The following is a 27,013-nucleotide window of genomic DNA, read 5'->3' on the forward strand; positions in this document are numbered from 1 at the left end:
ATCAGCGGGAGCTACCCAATCCAACTCCAGGTGGAAGTGAATCCGCAACCTGATTGGCCTGCTGGAGCAGCCAATCAGGCGGCTGGCAGAAGTGAATCTGCTACCTGATTGGCCTGCTGGAGCAGCCAATCAGGCGGCTGGCAGAAGTGAATCTGCTACCTGATTGGCCTGTAGGAGCAGCCAATCAGGCTGCAGGCAGAAGTCAATCCACAATATAATTGGCCCACAGGTGTAGCCCTGAAGTAGCCAATCACGCAAGGCCCATTGTGTAAATAATGTATATAAGCAGATGGTTTTGGGAAAAGAGCCATTCGTCTTCTCTTCTTCTCCTTGATGAATATGAGCTGAATAAAGAGCATGAAATTCACTCTCGACTCCGAGTATATTTCAAGAAGTCTCCTCTACCTCCTGATATAAGGACTTCACGCACCTATACTCTTTCTACATGCAGGTTTAATAGACAGAAACTGATACGGCACAGTTCTCTCACGATTCTACCACCTTAAGGCCAATTCAGACATGGATGATTAATTATCAACATCATGCAGAGAATTTAACGTCTGAAGTGTTCATATTTTAAGTCTCTGAGTGCTCATTAAACAGTTCCAGCACAAGTGGAATGTATGATGCTATGGTTGGAAAGATTTGGACTTGGTGCCATATACAGAAACTGCATGAAATGGTAATCAAATTAGTTTTCATATTAATGTATTTGCGTGGTGTTACATATATAGCCAAGGGATCCTGCTTTAAAACAAACAATTCCTAGCTCATGGTTCAAAGCTGGCCATTGCTTTAAACCAGAATCCCTGGTTTATGACGCTAACTTGAGATTTTTCAAAAGTGAACTAAACTTAGCAGAAGCCCAGTCAGGTGGGAAGAGAGAGGGGGAAAGCATGAAAGCCGATGCTTCATTCAGACTCATAGACATTCATCCTTCCGCTATAAGGTGACCCCATGAAGGACTCTTTAGGACATTGTAGGGCCCATACTAATGTCAGCATGCAGGCAGCACCTCAGTTCTCTGAGATGACACAGACTTGACAGGCAAACAGTGGTACTGTTGTGCTGAGGAACAATTCACTAACATGAGTCTTGCAACAGTCATGCAGGCCATGACTTTCTCTCCTGCTGTTTCTATACAAGGACAATTCAAACCAGGTGGAAGAGGCCATGGTCCCTCTCATTAGCATTCTCCTAAAGGGAACCATGTTTGCACAAAAGGGTGTGCTCTCAAAACTGGTTTAGATCCTGGGAACATATACACACCAGAATTCATGTTGAGTTGCCATATGGGTTGCATGTCAACACTGAGCTCATGCAAACTATGCAGTGATGCAGGTCAGTTGCGCAGTGCCATGCAGCTCATCTGAGAATTGATACTGTGCATGTTAACTCAAGAGTAAGTCCCACTGGGTGGTATTCAACCACCATGTCCCATCAGCTCAAGGATTTCCACTTGCACAATGGGACTGCTGCCCCCCTCCTCCTACATATTCCCTGCGTCCTTCCCAAATGTTCTCCAGAGGGCTGGGGTACTACTAGAACTGATTTAGGGGACACACCAGGGGAGAAGAGGGGGAAGACATTCCATTGCTCAAGCAGAAGTCCTTGAACTAAGAACATTCATGTAACACCACTCTGGCTGCAATCCAATGAGTTCAATGGGCTTATTCCCACACAGATATCGACAGGAGCACAATCTTAGCTGGGTGCACGGCAGTCACAAGCTTTCAGCCAGTAGCAAAGGGGCAAAGTGATAGGCTCTAAGTCTGCTGAGAAGAGTGACGGGATCAGGAGGAAATCAGCAAACGGTCCAAGTTCATGTTTTATACTCCAGGGAGGAAGAAATAAATAAACACATCCCAGGAAAGTTGGCCTTACCTCGTGCATGGATGCAAAAGTTTGGCTTTGGTCGCGGGAACAGACTGTGAAGCAACTCCTTTGGTCTTAAGAAGGAAATCCAGTTCTGATTGATTTGTTAACATGGGCCAGGCACAAGAGCACAAGCTGCGCTTACAAGAATATGGTAAATAATGTAATGGGTTGCTTTCTGCATGTGAATGCATCTCTCATGCATGTTGGTGAAGGCAGAAGGGGATGATATTTGTTCTCTTCTGAGCCCTTCAATCCCTTTCGCTTAGCACAGAAAGCACCAACACTTTTAACACAGGCTGTCAGTGCAATGTTATTGAATGCTTCTGGATGAGACTTAATGGATGGTTCCCTAGCAGCTGCTGCCTCACATTTATCAGTCTCAAGAGTGACCTCCAATAACCTATCCACTATAGCTTAGGCATTCATTTTCTGAACATTGTTTTCCTAGTGGCGGAAGAAAAGAGGTAAAGACAGTACTAAACAACAAAAAGCATCACTTATGCCGCATCCTCTGTAGGGGAAAAGGGGACTTTTTGTCTATGTGCTTTCAGACAGCATTTGTGCCTCAGGACTCAATTTTTTTAAAAATAAAATAAATGAAATAAAATAAAATGAAAATACCAACAGACCATTTAGCCAGTCAGGGTTTTAAGTTTCTTCCTGCAATGTACCACCAACCCTATCAGAAACAGCAAAACAAGAAGCCGTACAGAGAATCTCTGCGATGAATTATATTAACACACGCCAGTGAGGAACCAAACACAGAAACAAAACAAAAAACGACAATAAAGACCCTAGCTGCTGCTTCTTTCATCCCCCACCCCCCACAATTAGGCATCTCCCAATAACTTAGCCACAACAATTCTTGATAGTTTTCTCATACAGCATTTTTGTACAACACACATGCAAAATGAGAAGTGATGTCAGGTCGAAATGCCAGTGAAGCCAAACAAATCCACCAGGAGTTCATATTAAGCGTTGTCACAGACATCCATTGCAACAACTCCATGGGGCCAGAGAGCACAAGTTTCCCTGGAGAGAAAGGAATGGAGGAGAAGAGCTGTCAGTCAGTCTTAGTCACACCTAAGTCTGGGCTACTGGGCTGCACCTTTCCTGAGCCGTGAGCTGCTGTGGAGTTTCTTATGGAGTTAATCACAGGGGGGGAACGGCTAGCAGATGGGCTATTTCCAGGGATCTTTCCATTTATCTCGGAGTGCTTCGTTAATGGATCCAAAAAACACTGACATTTCAACTGAAATAGTTATCGGCTGAGGCTCACAATCAAAATACTTAGGGTTTAAAGATAATCAAACTTCATTCCCCACCCTAACCCCTTCCATTCCCAAGAGTCTCATGCAAAAGCATCAGAGAAGTTGCCCGGCAACCATCATGTGGCTTGAAGCAGCTGCCATTGTTGGCCCAATATGTCTGACTGGCAGATGTTGGTCACTAGTTTGCTGGACTGGCTTTCTAAGCAAAGGCCACTGACGAAGTGCTGGATGAAGTTGCCTTTCATCTTCCATTTCTGTGAGAGGAAAGAAGGGAAGGAAGACAAAGAACAACATCAAGCGATTAAAGCTGACCCCTTCTTTACTTAAGTCTCTTGCTTGTTATGTTTAAAGCACACAGCTGTGCCTGTGACACTACACACTCAAGGAGTGCTAAATAAATCATATTTGTTCACGGTGTTAATTAGTGTCACCATTTTTAATTTCTGGCATGTGCATGAAAGTTTCAAAGCTTTCCCCTTCTAACTCAGTGGCACGTCTCAGTGAGAAAGGTATCCAAGTTCTTCCAGCGTCTCCAATGGTTACAATAGTCACAGCACTATGCCATGCACACTCACCACAGAGCAAGTCCCATAGAAATCTTATTTCTGAGTACAGTAAACATGCATAGAATTGCAAGTGTCAGTATGAGGCTTGGGACATCAAGGATGACCTGATTAAGGGGGTGGAGCAAGTGGAGAAGGCATCAGAAATTTGGATCATTGGGATTCTGACTGGGAGTGGGGATGAATGGCAACCAATCCTCTAGCTTTTGGAATCACATATATTTTGTACAATCAGTGGCATTGGGCTGCTACACCCCCCCCCCCCGCCGCCGCCGCCCCGGCAGATTCTCTGTTATCTTTTTCCTCTTGTGAATTGCCTCCAGCAAAATTTCCATGTCTTGACTCGGGGCTACTTCTTACGAGGCAATTTATTTTTAGGCACTGCTACCCAAGTTCTAAAATACCGAAGTGTTGCTTGGATTAGTTAGGATAAGCACACATGAGTATAAATCATATCCCCCCACTTTCAAATGTTTTTGAGTGGACCCAATGGTCTCCTCGTCATCACCCACACATATTTATTCACATGGACACTTCACGACTGAGATAATGTGCAAGCATTTTGTGCCTGGATATGTGTTATCTGAGTGCAAAGCATCTCATAAGAAGATGCAGCCCCGAACCTCTTGGCGCAATGTGTGCACAAACTCTAAGTTTCTTTTAACTAAGGACAGTTTGGCTTATTAATATAAAACCAGTAATTTATGTGACCAAGTGTCATTTTCTGCCCTCCCCTACAGCTGTGGCTCAGCTTACTTACTCAATCCTTGTAAGTGGCATTTTGTAGTGTGTACACATTTCTGATCTTGTGGCATATGGTGGTGCAAACCATTGATTTATTAAGGGCAAGTGAGTGGGCAGCTGATTCTGCCAGACTTGGCTTGCTTCCAACTGCATAATTCCATTTTTAGTGCAGGGCAAAGATGGGCAATCTGTGGTCCTCCAGATATTGTTGGATTCCAACTCCCAGCACCCTTGATTATTGGCCATGGGAATTGGAGTCTAGCAACATCCCTGTTATAGGTTCTTATAGCACGTGAAATTAGACCCTCTCTCCTGCCCCAAACATGGCCGCTTGGTGTTTTAACCAGTCCTGTGTGCTTAGAAGCCAGCTAGTATAGCTGTGAAAACTCCCCAATGCCAATTCTGTGGCACGTTAGAGGAGACTGCTCAGCAGTTGAACGGGCTGAACCTTCCCAATGGCTTGTCTTTCCCCTTTTGCTTCTTCAGCCAGGTATGACAGAGGGCCAGGGTGCTCTTAGCAACTAATTGCCATTTGTCTCAGCTGCTTGATTGATGAGGGCAAAAAGGGATAGCTCATCAGCCTCCAACCCCATGGCACATCCAGGTAGGAAATGCTGAGAGCTAGCAGTTCCACCCAGTCTGCCTGGCCCCTTAAAATCCACGCTAGCACACAGTACACATTCATAACGAGCAATTCTTCTCAGGTTGACAAGCTGAACAGTTTTAGACAACCAAGACATATGCCTTAGGTTGTAGGGCAACCAGCAAACGTCCAGATGTTAAAATCTATAAACACTTGAAGTAAAGGCTTCATTAGCCATTATCATTAGTTCATTCTCTTGGAAGTACCACATGCTACACCTGATTTCCTTTTGCAAGATCATTATTTGTCTTGAATCGATTGTGCCGTCTTCAAAGCACTCTACCTGCTGCCATGTTGCGGAATCATTTAATGATTTAACATTGGCATCCTATACATTGATATTTAACCCACTTCCATGATCGGACTCCTTCAGCTCTGTTGGTGGACTGACCATATCTCCCATACAAGCAGAACCACCCAGTCGAGCAACAGTGTGCAGGAAGGTGGTGAAGAATCAGCATGAGAGACAGAATTAAAACTCTCCACAAAAATCCAAGATGGGCCCCCCTTTCTAATAAACCTATTTGATCTCAGTAGCCACTTTTTATATGGTAAGGTTGTGTCAGTACCAGATGTTCTCTTTGTGATGATTTGAAGGGAGGGGTGGCTAACACCCCAGAGGACAGGATGACACTTCAAAATGACCTTAACAGATTAGACAACTGGGCCAAAGCAAACAAGATGAATTTTAACAAGGAGAAATGTAAGGTACTACACTTGGGCAAAAAAAATGAAAGGCACAAATACAGGATGGGTGACACCTGGCTTGAGAGCAGTACAGTGGTACCTCGGTTTACGAACACCTCGGTTTACGAACTTTCAGTTTACGAACTATCCTAACCCGGAAGTTAGTAAACCGAGGTGCCGGAGGTCTACTGAGCGTCCGATGCCTTCGGGGAGGCCGGGCCTTTGCTCCGATGCCTCCTGGAGGCCCGCAGCGAAGGCCCGGCCTCCCCGAAGGCATCGGAGCAAAGGCCAAACCTCCCCAAAGGCATCGGAGCGTCGGATACCTTCGAGGAGACTGGGGCTTCGCTCTGATGCCTTTGCGGAGGCCGGGGAGCGTTTCCGTGACTGGGCTGCAGTCACGAAAGTGCTCCCCGGCCTCCGCAAAGGCATCGGAGCGAAGCCCCAGCCTCCGGAAGGCATCGGAGCCGGGACTTCGCTCCGATGCCTTTGCGGAGGCCGGGGACCGCTTTCGCGGCTCCCCGGCCTCCGCAAAGGCATCAGAGCGAAGTCCCGGCTCCGATGCCTTCCGGAGGCCGGGGAGCGTTTCCGCGATTGGGCTGTGCAGCCGCGAAAGCAGTCCCCGGCAACCAGAAGCTGGGGACCGCTTTCGCGGCTGCACAGCCCAGTCGCGGAAACGCTTCCGGCCTCTGCAAAGGCATCGGAGCAAAGCCCCAGCCTCCGGAAGGCATCGGAGCTGGGACTTCGCTCCGATGCCTTCCAGAGGCTGGGGCTTTGCTCCGATGCCTTTGCGGAGGCCGGGGACCGCTTTCGCGGCTGCAGCCCAGTCGCGGAAACGCTCCCCGGCCTCCGCGAAGGCATCGGAGCAAAGCGGTTAATCCGTTCTAGGGGGTGTTTTTCCTCGTCTAGAACGGATTAATCAACTTCCCATTACTTTCAATGGGAAAGTTCACTTCGGTTTACGAACACTTCGGTTTATGAACAGACTTCTGGAACCAATTGTGTTCGTAAACCGAGGTTCCACTGTACATGTGAAAAGGACCTAGGAGTCTTGGTAGACCACAGACTTGACATGAGTCAGCAGTGTGATGCAGAAGCTAAAAAAGCCAATGCAATTCTGGGCTGCATCAATAGGAGTATAGCATCTAGATCTAGGGAAGTAATAGTACCACTGTATTCTGCTCTGGTCAGACCTCACCTGGAGTACTGTGTCCAGTTCTGGGCACCACAGTTCAAGAAGGATATTGACAAGCTGGAACGTGTCCAGAAGAGGGCAACCAAAATGGTCAAAGGCCTGGAAACGATGCCTTATGAGGAACGACTTAGGGAGCTGGGTATGTTTAGCCTGGAGAAGAGAAGGTTAAGGGGTGATATGATAGCCATGTTCAAATATATGAAAGGATGTCATATGGAGGAGGGAGAAAGATTGTTTTCTGCTGCTCCAGAGAAGCGGACACGGAGCAATGGATTCAAACTTCAAGAAAGAAGATTCCACCTAAACATTAGGAAGAACTTTCTGACAGTAAGAGCTGTTCGGCAGTGGAATTTGCTATCAAGGAGTGTGGTGGAGTCTCCTTCTTTGGAGGTCTTTAAGCAGAGGCTTGACAGGCATATGTCAAGAATGCTTTGATGGTGTTTCCTGCTTGGCAGGGGGTTGGACTGGATGGCCCTTGTGGTCTCTTCCAACTCTATGATTCTATGATTCTATGAAGGACACCCAGTACCCTGTTTCTCATATTTTAAGACATACCCATAAAATAAGCCATAGCAGGATTTTTAAGTATTCAAGGAATATAAGCCATACCCCGAAAATAAGACATAGTGATAGGCGCAGCAGCAATGTCGGCCGCGGCAGGAGGAGGAGGAAAAAAATAAGACATCCCTTGAAAATAAGCCATAGTGTGTTTTTTTGAGGAAAAAATAAATATAAGACGTGTCTTATAATATGAGAAACACGGTATCTGCTCTGCAAACACTTTGGAATCTGTAAAACAATAGGGTTACCACGCTGAATGTTAAGCGGCTGCAGTTCTTCTGATGACCAAGAGTGGCAGGTGTGATTTGCAGAACACTGGGCTTGGTGAGGTCGAGAGCTTCAAACCTGTCCACTTTAGCACTATTTCCCTGTTGTGGTTTTCCCCCCCCTTTTGCCTTCACGTCCAAAATTGGTGTAGTCTTGGGATTTGCTGGGGGTGGGGACTACCCCTTGCCTGGAGGCAGCGAGTATAGACCCCTGATCTAGAGGCAATGGGAGAGGATGAAATGCTTCCTATAAGCTTAGCCTGGTAGGCCAGCTGTAGACTTTCCTGGAGAAGACAGTCACTTAAAAGAGCTCAGAAATTTCAGCCAGTTCAAAATGCTACTGTCTGACTAATAACAGGAGCTGGCTGGGCAGGGTATATTAATCTGATACCATTTCGCTGGAATTGGTTGCCTATTTGTTCCCAACCTCAATTCAAAGCGCTGGCTCTTATTTTTAAAGCTCCAAGTCAGGAGTGGGGAACCTCTGGCCCTCCAGCTGTTGCTAAACTACAACTCCCATCAGCCTCGGCAAGCCTGGCCAATGATGATGGGAGGTTGCAGTTCAGCAACGTCTGGAGGGTGGGAGTTTCCTCACGAGGGTCCCCTTAACTGCTTTTAGTGGACTAGGACTACAGTGCCTGGAGAGCCACCTTTCCCTATGTGTCAGCCCCCTCCCCATCTCAGATCCACAGATCTAATGCATAGTCTTTTGACAAAATTCTGGTGGGTTAGACTTAATCATCCTGGTACTCTTTACTGTCTGTAAGGGGACCAGCTGTGATTTATCAAGCTCTTCCATTGTACAGAGATTGCTGACAATGGTAATTAGCTGGGGACATTTCCCTTCCTTTGTCCCCCAGCAGCATCCTGGCCCCTTTGAGAGACCCATGTATCATGCTGTTTTTCTGGACTAGAGGCCCACTGATCTGTAAACCTCTTTAAGCAGGATTGATATCCCTCGCTCATTCCTTAACAGCGGCTTGCAGCAGTAGCAGGGCACCCAGCAAGCATTTTCTCCTGCTAATGAACAGCACCAAACGAAAAAAAACTCCTCTATTAATTGCACGACTTGCAATTTCAAAAACAGAATCTTTTTCAGTCGTTCTGATTCAACAGAAAGGTAAGGTTGAGAGAGGGCACAAGAGTGAGAACGGAGGGCAGGGGTGACATGTAGGGAACTGTATTACCGCAATTATTGCCATCTTGTAATTAGTTAGCTGTAAATGGAGGGCTTGGTTTCATTAACCTCCCACCCCCACCCCGTCTCACACATCTAGGCTTGCCACTGCATTTTCCAGGACACGGCCCAAAGAGCAGCAATGTGACTGTACAAGACACAGCTTCGTTTGAAATTTCACATCTGATGGCTTGAGTGCACAAAAGAGTTATTAAAAATAACCCAGCCTTGGGCCAGCAGAGTGGAGATGAGATCTTCCATAGCAAAAAGAAAGAAAGAAGAAGGCACTCCAGTTTGACCTTGGCTAATATTGTAGGTCTGAATCATGCATGCAAACTGGGTGGCCGTTTGCAAGCCTGTGGGCCCAGATCTACATCAAAATTTCTCTAACGCTGGGCCTCACTGAAATGGTGTCTTCTCACGAGTGTCTAGTCTTTTCACAGGCCATGCTGTGCTTTTTTAGTTGGACCAATGCGAGTACCAGCAGTTCCCCACATGCTGAGTAAAGGTGGTTGGGAGAAAGGGATGGCTAGGAGCAGGCAAGGAAAATAGGCTCTCCCTCCGCTGAAGGGAAAGGCTCAGAGGCTGAATGAAAGAAAATTAGAAAAAAGGTAAAATGTTGATCAGAGTTTTCCTTCTCCTAGAGCGGCTAACTTCCCAGGTTGATAAGGCCCATCTGCCCCTCACTTCTCTCTATACTAGCATGTGCATAAACTGCATTAAAAACAAGTGTTCTGGAATCAAAGATTGTGTAATACGTGGACTACAAATGCTAATCTCTCTCATTCCCACTTTGAAACCCTTCCACTTCAAGCTATGCACTAAATAAAACCAAAAGAATTTAAGCTGTGGGAAGCTAATGCCTACTAAAAAAAAACCCAAGTACTATTCTGCTGCAGGGGTCACATTCAGAAAGGAACGTTGTCTCAGCACCTGAAAAATCTCTCTGTGTGTGTCTGCAATGGCAGAGTGTCTGTCTGTTCCTGTAGCGTTCCATTTCCCCCTCTCTGGAAGCAAGCAACAGAAGAAACTGCATGATAAACTTCCATCACTTTCCACTAGCAACTAATGTTTCATACCCAATTTGTCCATAACAAAATAAGATTTTCAGACTACTTGGGAGTAGGTGTCACCCTCCTCCTCCTCCTCCTCCTCTGAGAGTACCCAGATACTTATCTAACATAGAATAATTACTCCTCAACGTGGCAATTAAGTCATTCCAGTGCAAATATTATAGCAGGTTAAAAAAAACACCTATTGATAACACTTCAGAAATACAGCAAAAATATTTTTAATGGAAGAACAATTTTCCATTGTCCCAATTCTTACATAAAAAGAAAATGTAAGAAGTTTGGAATTTTAAGAATCATCATCTTTGCCTTGTGACAAACATAAACCAAGTAGAAAAGCTGACAAAAATAGGATTGTTTGACTAGTCAATAGATTTATTATAATTATAATTATAAGATTTCTTACTCAATATAAAAATGCAATATTAGAACAATTTATGCTAAGAATAAGGTGGATTCTAACATGTATCTATCTCAGGTGCCAAAGACTAGGGAGAAGAGATGTTCCTTCAGCGGATGTCAGAAGATATACAAGGGACTCTGCCTCTTGGCATCAGGCAGGAAATTTCACTGTACTCTTTTCAACACCAACTTAAAATATGTTTGTTTAGGTGAGCCTAGCCAGACATGTAGAAGTTGCATGTGTTTTATTTCCTTTTAGCTATTGCAGATTTTAATCATCTTTTGGATATTTTTCAATACAGTACCTGCTTTTATTGTTGAGTCTAACGTTTTGCCAAATAATATTAAATCATAGAATCGTAGAATTGTAGAGTTGGACAAGGGTCCAACCTTCTTCAATGCAGGAATCTCAGCTAAGGCACCCATGACAGACAAAATAAATAAATAAATAAATGAATGAATGAAGGTGCCAGACATTTGTCTGCAAGGAGGGGAGTCCACAGTTTAGGGGCAGCAGGAGAGAATGTCCTCTCCCTTTGAAAGATTGATATAACTACCACATGTGCAATTTTAAGCTATCTCTGGTGCTACTCTACTTTCAGTGCTATAACGTTGCTGACCCCGCTCACTGCTATTGAGATCTTATCTGGTCCCCACAAAAGGGATTCGGCTTTACTTGTTTATTCATCTGCCACAGTTGCTGATAAAAAGGGGAAATGTGTGTTAAAAATTGCAACGGGTATTTTTTTGTATCAGTGCTGGAATGAGAATGTCTTTTTTTGGTATCTTTTTTGGATGGGGTGCAGGTACTCATATGTTGATAAAAGTGCTGGGACTCAAAAAGGGGGGTGCTGCGCTGGTACTCATATGCTGATCAAAGTGTCATGGGTGCTAGCACAAAATGCCTGCCACAGGCAGCAGAAAAAACAGTGCTAGTAGTCCCTACCAGTGAGTGCTGTCAGGAAAAAACAACAACTGTTGTGTGTGTCTTTAAACAAACATGTGAGACTTTCAGCATTAAGGGGAGTAGGAATGGGGAAGCTTCACTGTGCTGGTGTTTCTGCACAACTAAATTGGCTGAGACTTGGGGGTCCCCCCCTTGCCTCCCACCCTCAGAATGGGTAGCTTTTTCCTGGGATGCTTTGCTTTGCTCTTAATTGGTCCATCCACAACCCAGCTTATTTCAACGCGTTGCCACTATTTCCAGTGTCTGTCCGAGTCAGGGTCTAGTTTGTTAGCCACAGCACATCAGTGGCAGCCTGATACAAACTGCATGAGTTCTACCAACTGTGGAAGATGGCCATATATTTTGGGGACATTTTGGTACTGTGTTTAATAATTGTTATTTTTGTACAGTATATGTTTGTGTTGTATCAAATGCTTATTGTGGAGGGCTTCATTTGCAGAATGCCGTATGGTTACCTGCACTGCTGTTGTGATAGAATTTCTAAGCACTGCTATAAAGCAGCTCTTTTAAATGAAGTGATGCCAATGGGGAAGCTACAGGAATCCAGTGATTTGGGAAGGATGCCATCTGGGATTCTTAAGAATGATGGAGAAAAACGCCAATGAAAAATAATAAAATCAACAGACAGAGCTCAATGCCATATCCACAACATCTATTTCCTTTCCAGGCCAAAACAGGATTAGCTTATTTTCTTACTTTAGCCCCCTCTTTGCCCTGGTCTGTTCCTGAGACGAGTTTTGAGTTTGTGCATACAAAAAGCAGCACGGGAATTGTTGTAGAAACATTCCTTGCTAAATGGCTCATAATAATGAAGGCTTAAAAAAATAAAATGAAAAAGAACAGTGCTTCTGAGCTTTTAGATTCCATTTGAATCCAGAAGACTGCAGAGTACTGGTCTCCTACACAAGCATGGCTCATTCATTGTTTCCTTTTCAAAAAGGACACCGGCTAAGAGCTGCAGGTACCGCAGACAGAGAGTTGGCTTCTTAGGCACAAGAGACAATGGAGGATGAGTTCTGCAGCAGCAGCAAGAGTTCGCTATGCCACAGGGAGGAAGATTTTGTGAAAGCACTTAAGAAGAAATTAGTGACCTAGTTCCAAAGCAGGCCAGTGTGCGTGTGGTCACCAGCAGAGGAGGAAGGTAGGCCTAGGCAAAAACAACTCACTGGGGACATTCACACAGCCCAAATTTCAACGGCAAGAGTTTATCCAGGGCATGTGTTGTGACAGTTTTTATGGGCGCTCCTACATTAGCCAGAGCTCTTGGGAAACTTGTGCTTATATTCTCTATGGGCAAGGTTTTAAAAGGATTTCAGTTTTTTTTATATAAAAAAAACCAAACACAACAGAGACGTATAGGCAATTAGGAGTACCTGAACAGGTCGATACTGCTGGAGATGAAGGAGGGGCTGCACATATTTAGTTTAGGCTTGTCAACTCCCTCATGCAGAACAGATTCATTCTGTGTCGCAGCTATTAATAGACATAGAAAAATCTCCCATACCAGAAATTCAGAACCTTTTCTGATCTATGGGTTAGATGAAATCCCACCCCTACTTTCCATCCATTTAGCAGGTAGCAAACTGTGGGGAGGGTTGTCAATTTTTGGAGGGGGACTGGAAGAATTCAGGGAGGCATTTTTCAATGGTTTCTCTCTTTTCTGCCCCTTTTCTTATTTAAAATCCCCTTGAGGCTTCAAATTGTATTTTTGCTGCCACCCGTGTAAGTAGCTACAGCAACAAGCGGGGCTGCTCTTAGAGACCACCAAAAAGCAACAGTTATTTTGCTGTGACCTCAGAAAAGTTATTTTGCTTTGACCTGGAACAGCACTTTGTCATGATATAGCTCTGTTCCAGGGGTATTCTGGAGAAAAAATAGGAGTTGCCAGTCATGGTCATATGTCTCCCTCTCCCCCCCCCCCCAGCTCCCTTGAAATGACACTATGCATAGTTGAGAGGAGCTATAAGTTGCAGGAGGGGTGGGGCATGTAATCTGGCCACTTGTTGAGGGCTGCTATGAATAACTGTGCTTCAGCCATCCCACCTTAGGTGATAGCAAAAATACAGATTATTATAGTAGGGTTCAAAATTGGGAAAGGAGTATGACAAGGCTGTATATTGTCTCCCTGCTTATTTAACTTATATGCAGAATTCATCATGTGAAAGGCTGGACTGGATGAATCCCAAGCTGGAATAAAGATTGCCGGAAAAAATATCAACAACCTCAGATATGCAGATGACACAACCTTGATGGCAGAAAGTGAGGAGGAATTAAAGAACCATTTAATGAAGGTGAAAGAGGAGAGTGCAAAATATGGTCTGAAGCTCAACATCAAAAAACCTAAGATCATTACCATTGGTCCCATCACCTCCTGGCAAATACAGTGGTACCTTCAACAACCAAACGACTCGACTTCCTAAGGTTTCGACTTCCGAAGTCGACAACCCCGGAAGTCTTTTCGCCTGCACAGAAGCGGTGCTTGCGGTCGGCGCATGTGCAGAAGCGCAAAATCACGCTTCGCGCATGTGCAGAACGGGCGCTTCGAGAACCGAAGACTTCGACTTACGAAGATGACCACAGAACGGATCGTCTTCGAAAGTCGAGGTACCACTGTAGAAGGGGAAGAAATGGAGGCAGTGAGAGATTTTACTTTCTTGGGTTCCATGATCACTACAGATGGTGACAGCAGTCACGGAATTAAAAGACGCCTGCTTCTTGGGAGAAAAGCAATGACAAACCTAGACAGCATCTTAAAAAGCAGAGACATCACCTTGCCGACAAAGGTCTGTAAAGTTAAAGCTACGGTTTTCCCAGTAGTGATGTATGGAAGTGAGAGCTGGACCATAAAGAAGGCTGATCGCCGAAGAGTTGATGCTTTTGAATTATGGTGCTGGAGGAGACTCTTGAGAGTCCCATGGACTGCAAGAAGATCAAACCTATCCATTCTGAAGGAAATCAGCCCTGAGTGCTCACTGGAAGGACAGATCGTGAAGCTGAGGCTCCAATACTTTGGCCACCTCATGAGAAGAGAAGATTCCCTGGAAAATACCCTGATATTGGGAAAGATGGAGGGCACAATGAGAAGGGGACGACAGAGGACGAGGTGGTTGGACAGTGTTCTCGAAGCTATGAACATGTATTTGACCAAACTACGGGAGGCAGTGGAAGACAGGAGTGCCTGGCGTGCTCTGGTCTATGGGGTCACGAAGAGTCAGACACGACTAAACGACTAAACAACAACAACAACATAGTAGGGTTATTCAGACACAAAAGTAGTTGAGCTTATAGCAATAGCCCCTCTGGCGCTCTTGAGCCAGGGTTGCCTGTGCCAGAGCCAGACCTTCAACAAGAGCCACACACACACACACACACACTTTTTTTTAAAAAAAAAACCAAAATCCAGGGCACTTGCTTTAAAATGTAAAATTCCCCCCGGATGGCCATGTAGGACCACCAAAAAAGGACATGTCCAGGAGTTCCCGGACATATTGCAAACCTATATTATAGTAGCTGGGGGGGGGGAGATAAGTCACTGCCACTCACCACCAGTGGTAAGTGTCATCACATAACCTTTCAAAAAGTTCTCCCCAAAATTCCACCCTCCGTTTTGAGATACTCCCCCCCACCCGAAAATTTGAACCAGAAATTTGAAGCTGAGCCCTAGTTTTCAAGACTCATGCAGGGAAGCAGCCAGCTTTTACCTTTTCCAGTATAACATATGCTATAGCAAAGCAGCACATTTCCGTATCCTTTTCTATAGAGTTGTACCAGTGCCATGAACACATATTAGATATGACCTGTGCCATGTACTGTGATGTGCAAACCAACCCCACCATTCCTGATACCTGTGCTGTAGTGTGACTTCTAAAATTGCTACTAGTGTTCTTTATTTATTCTTATTTTAAATGCCTTAGGGAAGCCTTTCCCAACTGGATGCCCCAAATGTTGTCTGACTCTAGCTCCCATCAGCCCCAGTCAGTGTGGCCAGATGGCACTCACATCACACACACACACACACACACACACACACACACACACACACACACACACCAGCTTTATGATATCACCATGGATTGTATCCCATCTCCGGAGCCAAACCACCCTTAAACAATAATTTTTAAAACTAAACTACAATGGCACCACAATAAAACAGGGGAAGTGTGATTAAGGAAGCACAGTACCTGTCTGCCATCTTTCTGATTGCATGCCTCAATTGTGATCTGAGAGCCAGCAGTGAAAGAGGTGATTGAAAGACACTTGTCCTGCTGCCTGATTAAAGGGTCACTGAATATCCACTCCTTTGGAAGATAAAGAAAAAAAACAGAGTTCGGTGATGGAAACACAATACCTCTTTCAGACATCAAGTGCTCAGTGCATGTTGCTTTTGCTTGTAAGAAAAGGGCTGACTCGGACCTTTTCTTCACCTGAATTTCTCTATGCAATGGCCTTTGGGCACGCATGTTCCTGTGATCGCAAGGACAAAGCATGGTGCGATATAGCAGGAGGGGTCCACTTACTTCTTCAGAGGTTACTGAACCTGCAGCAGCAGCAGCTTTCAGTATAGAGGGGAAACATAGCAGGAAACAGTCAAGAAACACTGCATATGTGAAGGACACTTATATCAGACTGAAATCCTGATATAGTTTGGGAAAGATTGGGCACTCAAAGAATTCAGGGTTCAAAAAAAGAGCTTTTGGGGTGTGCTTCAGAGGATACTAATTGGCTCTCCCTCTTGTTAGACAACAGCTTGTCCAAGGATTTCAACCTTTCCCCCCTTTTCCCATGATTGGCAGAGGTGGTAAGCCAGGGCATGCGGGGAAACACCTTTCACCTAAGGGCTACATCCTTTTATGGAAAACCTCCCAGAGGTCACATGACAGTAGTGGGTGGGGCCAGAGGCAAAGGTGAGCAGTGCCTATTACCTTCCATGCAGTAGCCTTAAAGGTAAAGGTAAAGGGACCCCTGACCATTAGGTCCAGTCGTGACCGACTCTGGGGTTGCGCGCTCATCTCACATTATTGGCCGAGGGAGCCGGCGTATAGCTTCCAGGTCATGTGGCCAGCATGACAAAGCCGCTTCTGGCAAACCAGAGCAGCACACGGAAACGCCGTTTACCTTCCCGCTGTAGTGGTTCCTATTTATCTACTTGCATATTGACGTGCTTACGAACTGGGACCAAGCAACGGGAGCTCACCCCGTCACAGGGATTCGAACCGCCGACCTTCTGATCAGCAAGCCCTAGGCTCAGTGGTTTAACCACAGCGCCACCTGGGTCCCCCTATGCAGTAGCCTTACCTTAAAGGTAAAGGTAAAGGGACCCCTGACCATTAGGTCCAGTCGTGACCGACTCTGGGGTTGCGCGCTCATCTCGCATTATTGGCTGAGGGAGCCAGCGTACAGCTTCCAGGTCATGTGGCCAGCATGACAAAGCCACTTCTGGCGAACCAGAGCAGCACACGGAAACGCCGTTTACCTTCCCGCTGTAGCGGTTCCTATTTATCTACTTGCATTTTGACATGCTTTCGAACTGCTAGGTTGGCAGGAGCTGGGACCAAGCAATGGGAGCTCACCCCGTCACAGGGATTCGAACCGCCGACCTTCTGATCAGCAAGCCCTAGGCTCAGTGGTTTAACCCACAGCGCCACCTGGGTCCCCAGCCTTACCTTACAGCAATCCAAAAATCAGGTTTGTTTGTTTTTTCCCTACATACAGCCCATACACCTCTTTCCATCCGGATCAGCAAGAGGCAGTATCACAGTGCAAGGACACATTCCATGCAAGAGCATGCAAGGAAGGGACAGAGTGGGACCAGTGAGGGATGGGGCTTAGGGAGAGGCTTGGGGGGGGGGGCAAAGCCTGGGCACCGTTCCAAGGGTTTGATGGAGAGATCTGTAAGGACACATTCAACCATCAGGCCTGAGGATCCCCCCTTGCTTTTTCTAGAACAGGCCACAGCTTCTACTTATCTTCCCCAATAGGGAAACTTATCAACCTGTTTCTAAAACACGATAGAGTAGCTATTGTCTATGGTGGGAAAACATGCAATTTATCATTAGGGAGACAGCATAGACACCCACCAGTAACAAACACAGAGCAAGAGGGCAAAGCCACTTCATTGATTTACCCTCCCACCTAATAACCATCCTTCCCAACAGACAATTAACATTCGCCTTCTTCGCTGGGATAATTCCCAGGACAGAGATACAGTTCAATGAATTTCAGCAGTTTCAAACAATGTCAAAATAGCACAGCAAGTCAAATCAAACAGCTTGTTGGACGCTGTCTGCCGGCTCATTCCCAACCATTAACAGATGTGAGTGAGCATTTGTTGGCATCCAGTATCCCACTGCGACCTTTTGCTGACTCAAGCTGCTTCCTTGCTATCTGAATGAAGGGTTCCCAGTCAAGATTGTCAGCTGGAATAAATTCCAAAGAAGCCACTGAAGTTTAAAGGGTTTTTGCGAAAATCAAGATTCTGTAGCTACATGTTATGTTTGTGGCTATTTACTATGTACTCCAATAGCTTGTTCTGTATTTTATTCTGTATTGTTCTCTTTCTGGGAAATAATTAAAAATATATTTTTTTAAAAAGTACTGTATAGAGGATTTTGCCACACAGAGCATGAGCTGCTAGGTTACAGAGCAGTTCTATTATGAATGTCCATAATGAATTATAAAGAAAGCAGCTACTATTTCAATTTTGAGAGCATTTGCAACTGATTCTTATTCAACATAAAGGGGATTTTCTACCTACTCCAGAATAAGCAGAGCCAATATTTATTCACAAAGAAATTCCCCCTGGGTGGCTTACAAACAAAACAATACTAATACATTATAATCAGCAATAGAAAAAATACAATTTTGTTGCAAAAGGGAGAAGAAACACACACACACACACACAACCAGGAGATTTAAAACACCAATATAAATGAAAAGGCTCTGTTGTCTGGATCCAATGCACTCCCAGCACTGCTTTGGGAAGCAATGTCCATACAATCCACATTTCTCTACAGGGGTGTTCAAATTTTTTCAAAGAGGGCCAGATTTGATGAACTGAAGGGCCGTGGGGGCCAAGCAAAGTTGTTGAGCTTTTTTTTAGGGTTGACGCTGTTGAGGTTTTTTAAAGGATTTTACTCCAGATCCACAGGGGCCGGATTAAACCGACTGGCAGGCTGGATTAGGCCCCAAAAACGGACTTTGGACATGCCTGCTAGAGGAATCCAACATCCTGCTATGACCTAGCTGCATTTTAAACTGGTAATGTGTGCACAGCCTTAAACAGATTTAGAGCAGTAAATTCTTTACAACAATCTGTCGCCATAACTTCTAACTCCTACTACCTATAGGAACTAATTCTGTGCCTTGCATTCTGTGGGATGCTCTCCCCGGAGAAGTTCGCCAGGCACCTTCATTATACACCTTTAGGTGCCTGGCAAAAACGTTGCTTTTTAACCACACCTTTAGTTGATCTGATTGACATCCTATGCCCTTTTAAAATGTGGCTCTTTATTTGGGGGAGAGGTGTTATTGGGTGGTTGTTTTTATTTTGATTGGGATTTTTATGTTGATCTTTTCTGTGAACCGCCTTGAGACCTCCAGGTATAGGGTGGTATATAAATTCAAACAATATTAATAGTAATTCACATGTGCAACCACACCTAGGATCAACATACATATATTCCGTGTGTGATAGTAGTGCCATTAACTTTCGCACACCAAACAGAACTGGTGAAAAGCTCAGGGGGGGAATAAAGTGGGCATTATTCCCATATCCAAAAAATCTGGTTGATTAGGAGCTACAAAATGATATTTTACATGGCATCACTATTTATAGAGTTCCATGTAGGGAAAAAGTGGTCTGTAGATTCTGACCATCACATCCATGGTAAACGTGTCGCCTCCCCATGTCTTGTACATGTGATGAAATAAATGTGTGTGCGATCACCACAGCTGCAGATATTACACATTGATTTCACTTCTTTTGTCCTTCATTGTAGTTCAGGAAAACTGTGTACTGTGTGAAACAGCCTCAAGACATAAAAGTTTGTTTTCACAATACCATAGCTCCCAATGTCCTTTAAATAGCTGCCTCCTCCTCTGTTGGACAGCTCCTGCATGTGGCAAGGGACTTTCTGTCTCTACGTCTGAACTATGTCCTTAAGGCAATAGTAAAACAGAATAGCAATGGAAGTGTAAGATAATAAGTGGATCTGGGTCATTCTTCACATTAACTCTCCATTCTCTTCCCTGCTCCCCCAATTCCAAACAATGCTATGTGGGCACTGTAGCTCAACTGCTGCCCACACAATGCTGGAACTCTGAGGGCTGGTTTCTGTGAGTTGCTCTGAATTTTCTCCCTCTCCCTCTCCCTCTCTCATCCGTTCTGGCTGTACACCTACAGGCTGTGCTGATTTTCAAGGGCCAAGGAAATGGCCAGAGGGGAGATGTCTGACTGGAAAAAAGCTCATGCCAAGCAGCACCTATTCAACCAGGCTTGGCCCAAGACATATTGGTACCTGAGGCGAACCACAGAAGGCCTCCCCTGCCAAAGAAGAAGGGGCGAGTGAATATCTACATCAGGAATAAGGGTGTGGGGAGTGAAGATCAACAATGGGAATGGGGCCTAGGCCTAGTGTCCACAAATCCAGCCAAGGGATCCACCGAGATCACCATGCTTCAAATGCACACATTTATCTCCCCCAGTAGGTAGTCGAAAAGCACCAGAAAAGAATAAAGGGACCAACTTCAGTTCACCTCACCTGGGTGGTCACAGGATTGTTCACTGTCCCTTTACAGCTTCCAACCCCTGCTAGAGAATTCCCTGCTGTATCCTGTCCCTGAGACTCCAAGCAATTTGCTCCTTGTTTGATGATGCCGGGAATCAGCTCCTTTTCTGGAACCCTGAGAGACAAAACAAAACCAGAACACAAATTGCCAAATTATCAATACCATCTCTATATTTGATGGTGATTATCCAGAAGAAAATAAAAATAAATCTTCCATATACATATGAGAATAGTATCACACGACACAGAAATGCTATCCCACCTCCGGAGTGAAACACAGCAATAAAAAGAATATTGCAATCAACTGAAGTCACCAAGGGAATTCAAGAAGAACACCAAAGGGCTGTGAGAATGATAATACCACGTTAAAGCAGGTATATATATGAACCGTTTGTTTTTCTTGGGCTACAAATAGAATAGAATAGAATAGAATAGTTTATTGGCCAAGTATCAACCATACTTGGAATTTTGCTTCGACTACATTGCAATGTATTCAAATTGTATACAAGAAAGTCTGTTTCCCCCAAGATTAACTATGCCCCTTAACTAACCCACTCCTGCTCTTTTGTACTTCAGTAATTAAAGGAGTGAGGTGCATCTTACACCACATTTACCTCAGTGATACTACCGTAACTAGTTTGCACCAGTTAAGCAAGCACACTTTTTGATCTTTTTCAAATTATGGCAAAAGGTTTCAGAATCAGCCTTATTCATTTTAATTACAACAGATGATAACTTCTAAACATATTACAACATATATATGTTTTCTCATTTCCATTACTCCAACTGATGTACCACATAACTCCATTGTTCTCTGAGTGGGTTATATATATTTTTGCCTTCTAGGATGCCTCATGAAAGAAGGCTACACCTTGCTTATGAGGGTCTGATGCTTCTATCCTTTCACAATAAATTAAGCTCAACCCAACTGTGCCTTCTACCGTTTCCCATACCAACTTTTCAGAAAACCTGATCTTTACCACTGAATCAGAGCAAACATCAATCGTGTTTTCTACAGATTTATGTTTGCTCCAATTCAGGGCTAAGGAGCAGGTTTTCCCAGGAAAAGCAGCAGAGGAAACAGAAAACCGCTCGGAACCATGCCTAGAAACTTGAGCCAAGTGGAGAATCCCTTGGACTTATGCTTTCTGGGCACGAGACAAAGCAGAAGTGTGGATGAGCTCCCAGTTGTCTAATCCCATCTCAAAAGTTCAAGCTGCCATAGTGAAGAGGCATGGGTTCAAACAGAGCCATGTCAGACCCATGGGTGGGAGGTGCTGAGATACCTGTTCCAGAAAAGAACCTCCAATTTGCCATGCATCTTTCCAATGTGCTACAAGCATGTTTTACCTCTTGGGAAGGTACCTGCCACTTTCCTCCCTCCCACAACGTTAAATACACATCCTGCAGTTTTACTTGAGATTCAGAGGATAACTCACTTGAGCTCAGGGTAGACATTCTCCAAGTACCACTGGAAGGATTTACAGTTCAGTTTTCTGCGCTGTTCCACCCGGTCCACAATACTGGAAGCAAAAGCAAATTGTTCCTATCTTCGTTTGTGAATGTGGACAAAAGAGATTCTCATAACACAGGCAGAACACAAGCAAAGATTATAAAATGCCCAAATGTGTGAAGTACAGTCACATGCTACTGAAACAATACAATGGCACATTTTCACAACACCTATGCTAACAGGTCCTAGCAGAGGTGCTTTTGTAATTTCTATTTTAAGCTTAGTGCAGGGGGAGGGGAGGAATCTCAGGCTGATGGGCTAAGTCAGACCTCTTCTGCCTGTCTCTTCCTCCTTTCCCATGGCATCTATTAATGTAGTCCCACTCCTCTGTTCATCTTGAACCCTTTTGGGCTGCATGGGCCAGATATGGGTGTATCCTGCGGCTCACTGTGAGAAACTGAAGTAGCATGGGTGTGTTAATTCTGCTCCCAGTAGCATCTTTCTCCTTCCTTTGCCTAGGACAGTGATGGTGAACCTATGACACGCGTGTCAGACATGACATGCAGAGCCCTCACTGCTGGCACGCGCCCTATCGGCCCATTCATGCTGTTGTCCCCCCCATTTGTTCTCCCGCTCCTCCTCACGCTACAGCTTGTCTCCGCTGTTAAAACCCCATATCCTTTTTTTGTTGTTGTTGTTGCTGGTAGCCAGAGATTGGTTTTTAACCCTTTCTGTGCTGTTTTTTCTGGCGCTTTGGCAGACTATGATTGCGTGTGACAGTGTTCATTTTTTAACCCATTCTGTGCTGGTGCCAGGGGTATGGGCAGGAGTCAGGCTCTGGGGCCTGTAGTGCTTTGCAGGACTGGGGCATGCCTCAGCTTGTGCTGGAGAAGCAAGGCGTGGCCACACAGGTGAAGTCCTCAGCTTGTGCTGGAGAGGCAAGGAGTAGTCACCCAGGTGAGGCCACTTGAGATCTCACTGCACCTGGTGGCAGGAGCTGGGAGGGATAAAAGCTGAGCATTTCCCTTCAGCTCTTTGCCACAGCAACGCTATCCTTGCCTGGTTGCATCTGACCTCCTGCTCCTTGGACCCTTGCCTTGCTTCTTGTTCCTGGATCCTCCGCCTTGCTCCTTGCTCCTTGGACCCTTGCTTCGCCTTCGCCTTGCTCTTGCCCCGTGGACCTTCGCCTTGCTTCTTGTTCCTGGATCCTTCGCCTTGCTCCTTGCTCCTTGGACCCTTGCTTCGCCTTCGCCTTGCTTCTTGTTCCTGGATCCTTCGCCTTGCTCCTTGCTCCTTGGACCCTTGCTTCGCCTTTGCCTTGCTTCGTGCCCCGTGGACCTTCGCCTCTGCCTTGCTCCTCGACCCTGCTTCTTCACCACCATCTTGCCTCTGGTCCTGACGCCCGCCGACCGGACCGTAACAGCTGGTTTTTTTGGTGCTTTGGCAGACTATGTCGGTGCTGCGTGTTAGTTCCAGCGAAGGTATTATTCGTCATTTGTTTCTGTTCTCTCCCCCCCCCCAAAAAAAGTGCAGCAGCTTTGGGGCATCCTCCCAGAAAAAAGAAAGCAACTTTTGCACACACACCCCTAAAAAAACCTCCAAAACTTTGGTCAGCAGCTCCCCCCAGAAAGCTCAACAACTCTGGGCACTTTGTGATAAATAAGGGATTTTTGGTTTGGTTTGGTTAAATAATTAGTTTTGGGTTTATTAAATATAGTTATATATTAAAATTATACATTTTTGTCATTTAAACTATAAATATCGTGAAATTATGGTTTTTTCCTCGAAGTGACAAACCACCCGAGTTATGCTTGGTTTTTTGGTAAATTTTGACACACCAAGCTCAAAAGGTCGCCCATCACTGGCCTAGGATCTAGTTATGTAAGGGTAAAGAGAAAGGTAATATACAGTAGCATATGGGGCAGCGCTGGTTACCTAACCTCCCAAAGTCTCCACAGCCTGCTGCAAGGAGCAAGGCGGTGGGGAAGTTGGCACTGCACAAACGCACCAGCTAAGCCAATGAGGTTCCACAGCAAACAACCTCTTCACCGCCTTGCCTACTCTCACTGCCAGGAGGTCAGGGAAACGCCGTCACCTCAGCCCAGGGTCTGTTTATGGTGATATAAAAAGTGAAGTCACAATGGATCCCTCAGCTGCCAAACAAATCTCATTTGCTCAGGCTTCACAAACTGAAAAGCAGACATACATACAAACAAATCATATGCTGGTACATTCACTGGTGTTGCCCTTCTCTCAAGATGTGCTTCCTTTTTATGTTTTACAAGTGTGATGCATTAATTTGTTGACTTAAAGGTAAAGGTAAAGGGACCCCTGACTGTTAAGTCCAGTCACGAACGACTCTGGGATTACGGCGCTCATCTCACTCTATAGGCCGAGGGAGCTGGCGTTTGTCCGCAGACAGCTTCCGGGTCATGTGACCAGCATGACTAAGCCGCATCTGGCGAATCAGAGCAGCGCACGGAAACGCCGTTTACCTTCCCGCCAGAGTGGTACCTATTTATCTACTTGCACTTTGACGTACTTTCAAACTGCTAGGTTGGCAGGAGCTGGGACCGAGCAACGGGAGCTCACCCCATTGTGGGGATTCAAACCGCCGGCCTTCTGATCGGCAATCCCTAGGCTCTGTGGTTTAGACCACAGCTCCACCCGCGTCCAATTTGTTGACTTAGTTTAAAACAAAAAACAAAAAAACCCCTAACCTGTAATGGTATTTTAAAACGCATAACTGTTCTGGGGGTGAGAGATTTCTTAGGAACATGATGTGTGACAGCCAATCAGTGTCATATATAGCAGGGTTCAGCTATGAATCTGCAAAACATTTTTTTTTACAAAAAAAATCCCCATAGCAAAATCCCTTGCTTGAATCCCTGGCAAAGCGCTGCCTTGTCAGGGTAGACATTATGCCTAGAAACATGCTAAGAAGAGCCCTTTTTGATCAGACCAACAAAAGGCCTAGTATCCTATACAGCATCCTACAATGGCCAACCAGATGCCGAAGCCCACAAGCAATAGCTTTCTCCTAGAAATGGGTATTGAGAGGCATATATATAGTAACCCCGATCCCAGAGGCAGGGTATAACCATCATGTTTATTACTGGTCACTTTTGATAGGCTAAAGCTCCAAAAAAATTGCCTAATCCCCTTTAAAGTCATCTAGTTCAAGCCATTTCGATTATACAGAGCCACTACCATAGGAAGCAGGAGATGAACTTCTGTTTAAATATAAAACAAATCAATACAAGAATGTGTTAATCTGCTGTTCGAATCATGTTTCCAGCAGCATGTTAGTTATGGGAGAGTGCCTATGCTGTCAGCTCTCCCTAAGAGTAGCTTATAAGAGCTATCTGACACGAATACCCATTTGCCTGGTTTGGGATGCTTACCTTCCAAATGACTTTCCAATGGCAGATGGCCGGGCCTCATAGTAATACTGCTTGTATTCGTCCATCCATACTTCTGCTGTACGTTTGGTATTTCTGCAGATGGGAAAGGTGAACCACCGTTATTTACTGTACCGCTTGTAACAACATGGAATTAAGTCACCCTTATGGAAACTTCAACCTTCCCAAATTCTCATCGCCTGCAAATTTGGAAGCATGGGGATGTCATCACTAAACTTGTACATTTTCCCCCAAACAGGAACCAATTGATGAGTGGTGGTGTTTGCACCCCACCTCTGAGCTTGCAAGGCCACAACTGATTGTGGTGAGCTGAGCTTGGGAGACACTCTGTAGGTTTTGTGGTTTTGTCTTTTGGGGCTGTGTGTGAGTAAGTTTGTGTGCTTATTTGTTTTCTTACTTGTTTGTGTGCTTGTGCTGGTTTTCTAGGGCTGCTGCCTCTTGGATTTGGGTGACTGTCCAGGCTTGTGTGGGTGTTTGTTTCTGGCTGTGACCTTGTTTGTTTCTGGCTGTGACCTTTCACCTAGAAGTGTGAGTCAGGAAGTTCAGGTGATTAGCTGTGGGCGGAGCTAGTCAGAGCTTGGAGTGCAGCGGCGCGCGCCTAGCGGCGCGCGCAGTTTAACCCATCTTTTTGACCTAGGGCAGCAAGTCTCATACGTTTGTTAGGGGGGACCTAGGCCTCTTCCTCTTTCCCCCTTGACCTCAAGGTTTTCAAGATGGAGGTGGAGGGAACAACCATTGTCACCTGCAATTCCTGTGCAATGTTTGTTTTCTTGCCAAAGGATGTGGGTAGCTACACCTGCAACAATTGCAAGTTGGTTTCCCTACTAGAAAACAAGGTTGCCCTTCTGGAAGAGAAGGTGCAGCAGCTTCAGGGGCGTGTATCTACGCTCCAGAGAATTAAAGAGCTGGAGCTTTTCTCGGATGCAGCAGAGCACACTGTCTGCACCAAGGAGGAGACAGGGGATCTCCCTGAGGAGGAGGTCAGTTCCCCAACACAGCAGCCAGATGTATGGAGGAACGTGACTCATAGAAGTAGAAGGCCCAGGGATCGCTCTGAGTGCTTAGAATTACACAACCGTTTTGAAGTGCTCATGGAAGACGAGGAACAGACTCCACCTGAGGATCTATCCCTCATCACAGTTGATGAGGAATATGAAGACGAGCAACCAAGTCAGTCCTCTGGAAATATGCAGGTAACCTTGGAAGGGACAGCACATAGAAGAATCCCAACCAAGCCTATGAAGAGGCGTGTAGTGGTGATTGGGGATTCCCTACTGAGGGGTACAGAAGCAGTGATCTGTGGGCCTGACAAGATGTCTCGAGAGGTGTGCTGTCTACCTGGGGCCAAGATCAAAGATGTAACAGAACGGCTGCAAGGAATCATAAAACCCACTGACAAATACCCCTTCCTTTTGGTGCATGTGGGTACCAATGACACTGCAAGCCATAGCTTACAGAAGATCAAAAATGATTATGAGGCTCTGGGCAGGAAGTTGAAGCAATTAGATGCACAAATTGTCATCTCTTCTGTCCTCCCAGTTGAACGACATGGCCCAGGGAGAGAGGGAAAAATAGGGGAAGTGAACAACTGGCTTCGCAAATGGTGCAAACAGGAACGGTTTGGATTCCTAGATCACGGTCTGCAGTTTCTTGAAGATGGACTTCTGGCAAGTGATGGACTGCACCTCACAAAAGTTGGGAGGAATGTTTTTGCCACAAAACTCAAAAACCTCATCAGGAGGGCTTTAAACTGACTTATGTGGGGGAGGGAGACAGTGGTCCTGAAGGTAGGAGTCTATCAAATGCTGAAGATGATCATCCAAATGTCAAGGACCAAATGGAGCAAGCAGCATGCAGACCTAGTGGTGGGACAAAAATATCCTTAAATAAGAGACATGGGGGAATGATCAACGGTCTTCAATGTCTGTATA

At 45.4% G+C, this 27,013-nt stretch overlaps 1 protein-coding gene across 1 annotated transcript in view; it reads right to left on the reverse strand.

The window, feature by feature from the left end:
• Window positions 1-396: 396 nt before the first annotated feature.
• Window positions 397-27,013, reverse strand: part of GALNT16 (polypeptide N-acetylgalactosaminyltransferase 16) — a 168,490-nt gene continuing 141,873 nt past the window's right edge. The window contains exons 11-15 of the mRNA XM_035113536.2: window positions 25,065-25,157; window positions 21,647-21,730; window positions 20,181-20,322; window positions 15,603-15,719; window positions 397-3,403 (exon numbers count right to left, since the gene is read on the reverse strand). Of these exons, the coding sequence (XP_034969427.2) occupies window positions 3,266-3,403; window positions 15,603-15,719; window positions 20,181-20,322; window positions 21,647-21,730; window positions 25,065-25,157 (574 nt within the window). The 3' untranslated portion in view covers window positions 397-3,265. The remainder of the gene's footprint in view (window positions 3,404-15,602; window positions 15,720-20,180; window positions 20,323-21,646; window positions 21,731-25,064; window positions 25,158-27,013) is intronic.

The sequence above is a fragment of the Zootoca vivipara genome, chromosome 1 (genome assembly GCF_963506605.1).
Source record: "Zootoca vivipara chromosome 1, rZooViv1.1, whole genome shotgun sequence".
Lineage (NCBI taxonomy): Eukaryota > Metazoa > Chordata > Lepidosauria > Squamata > Lacertidae > Zootoca > Zootoca vivipara.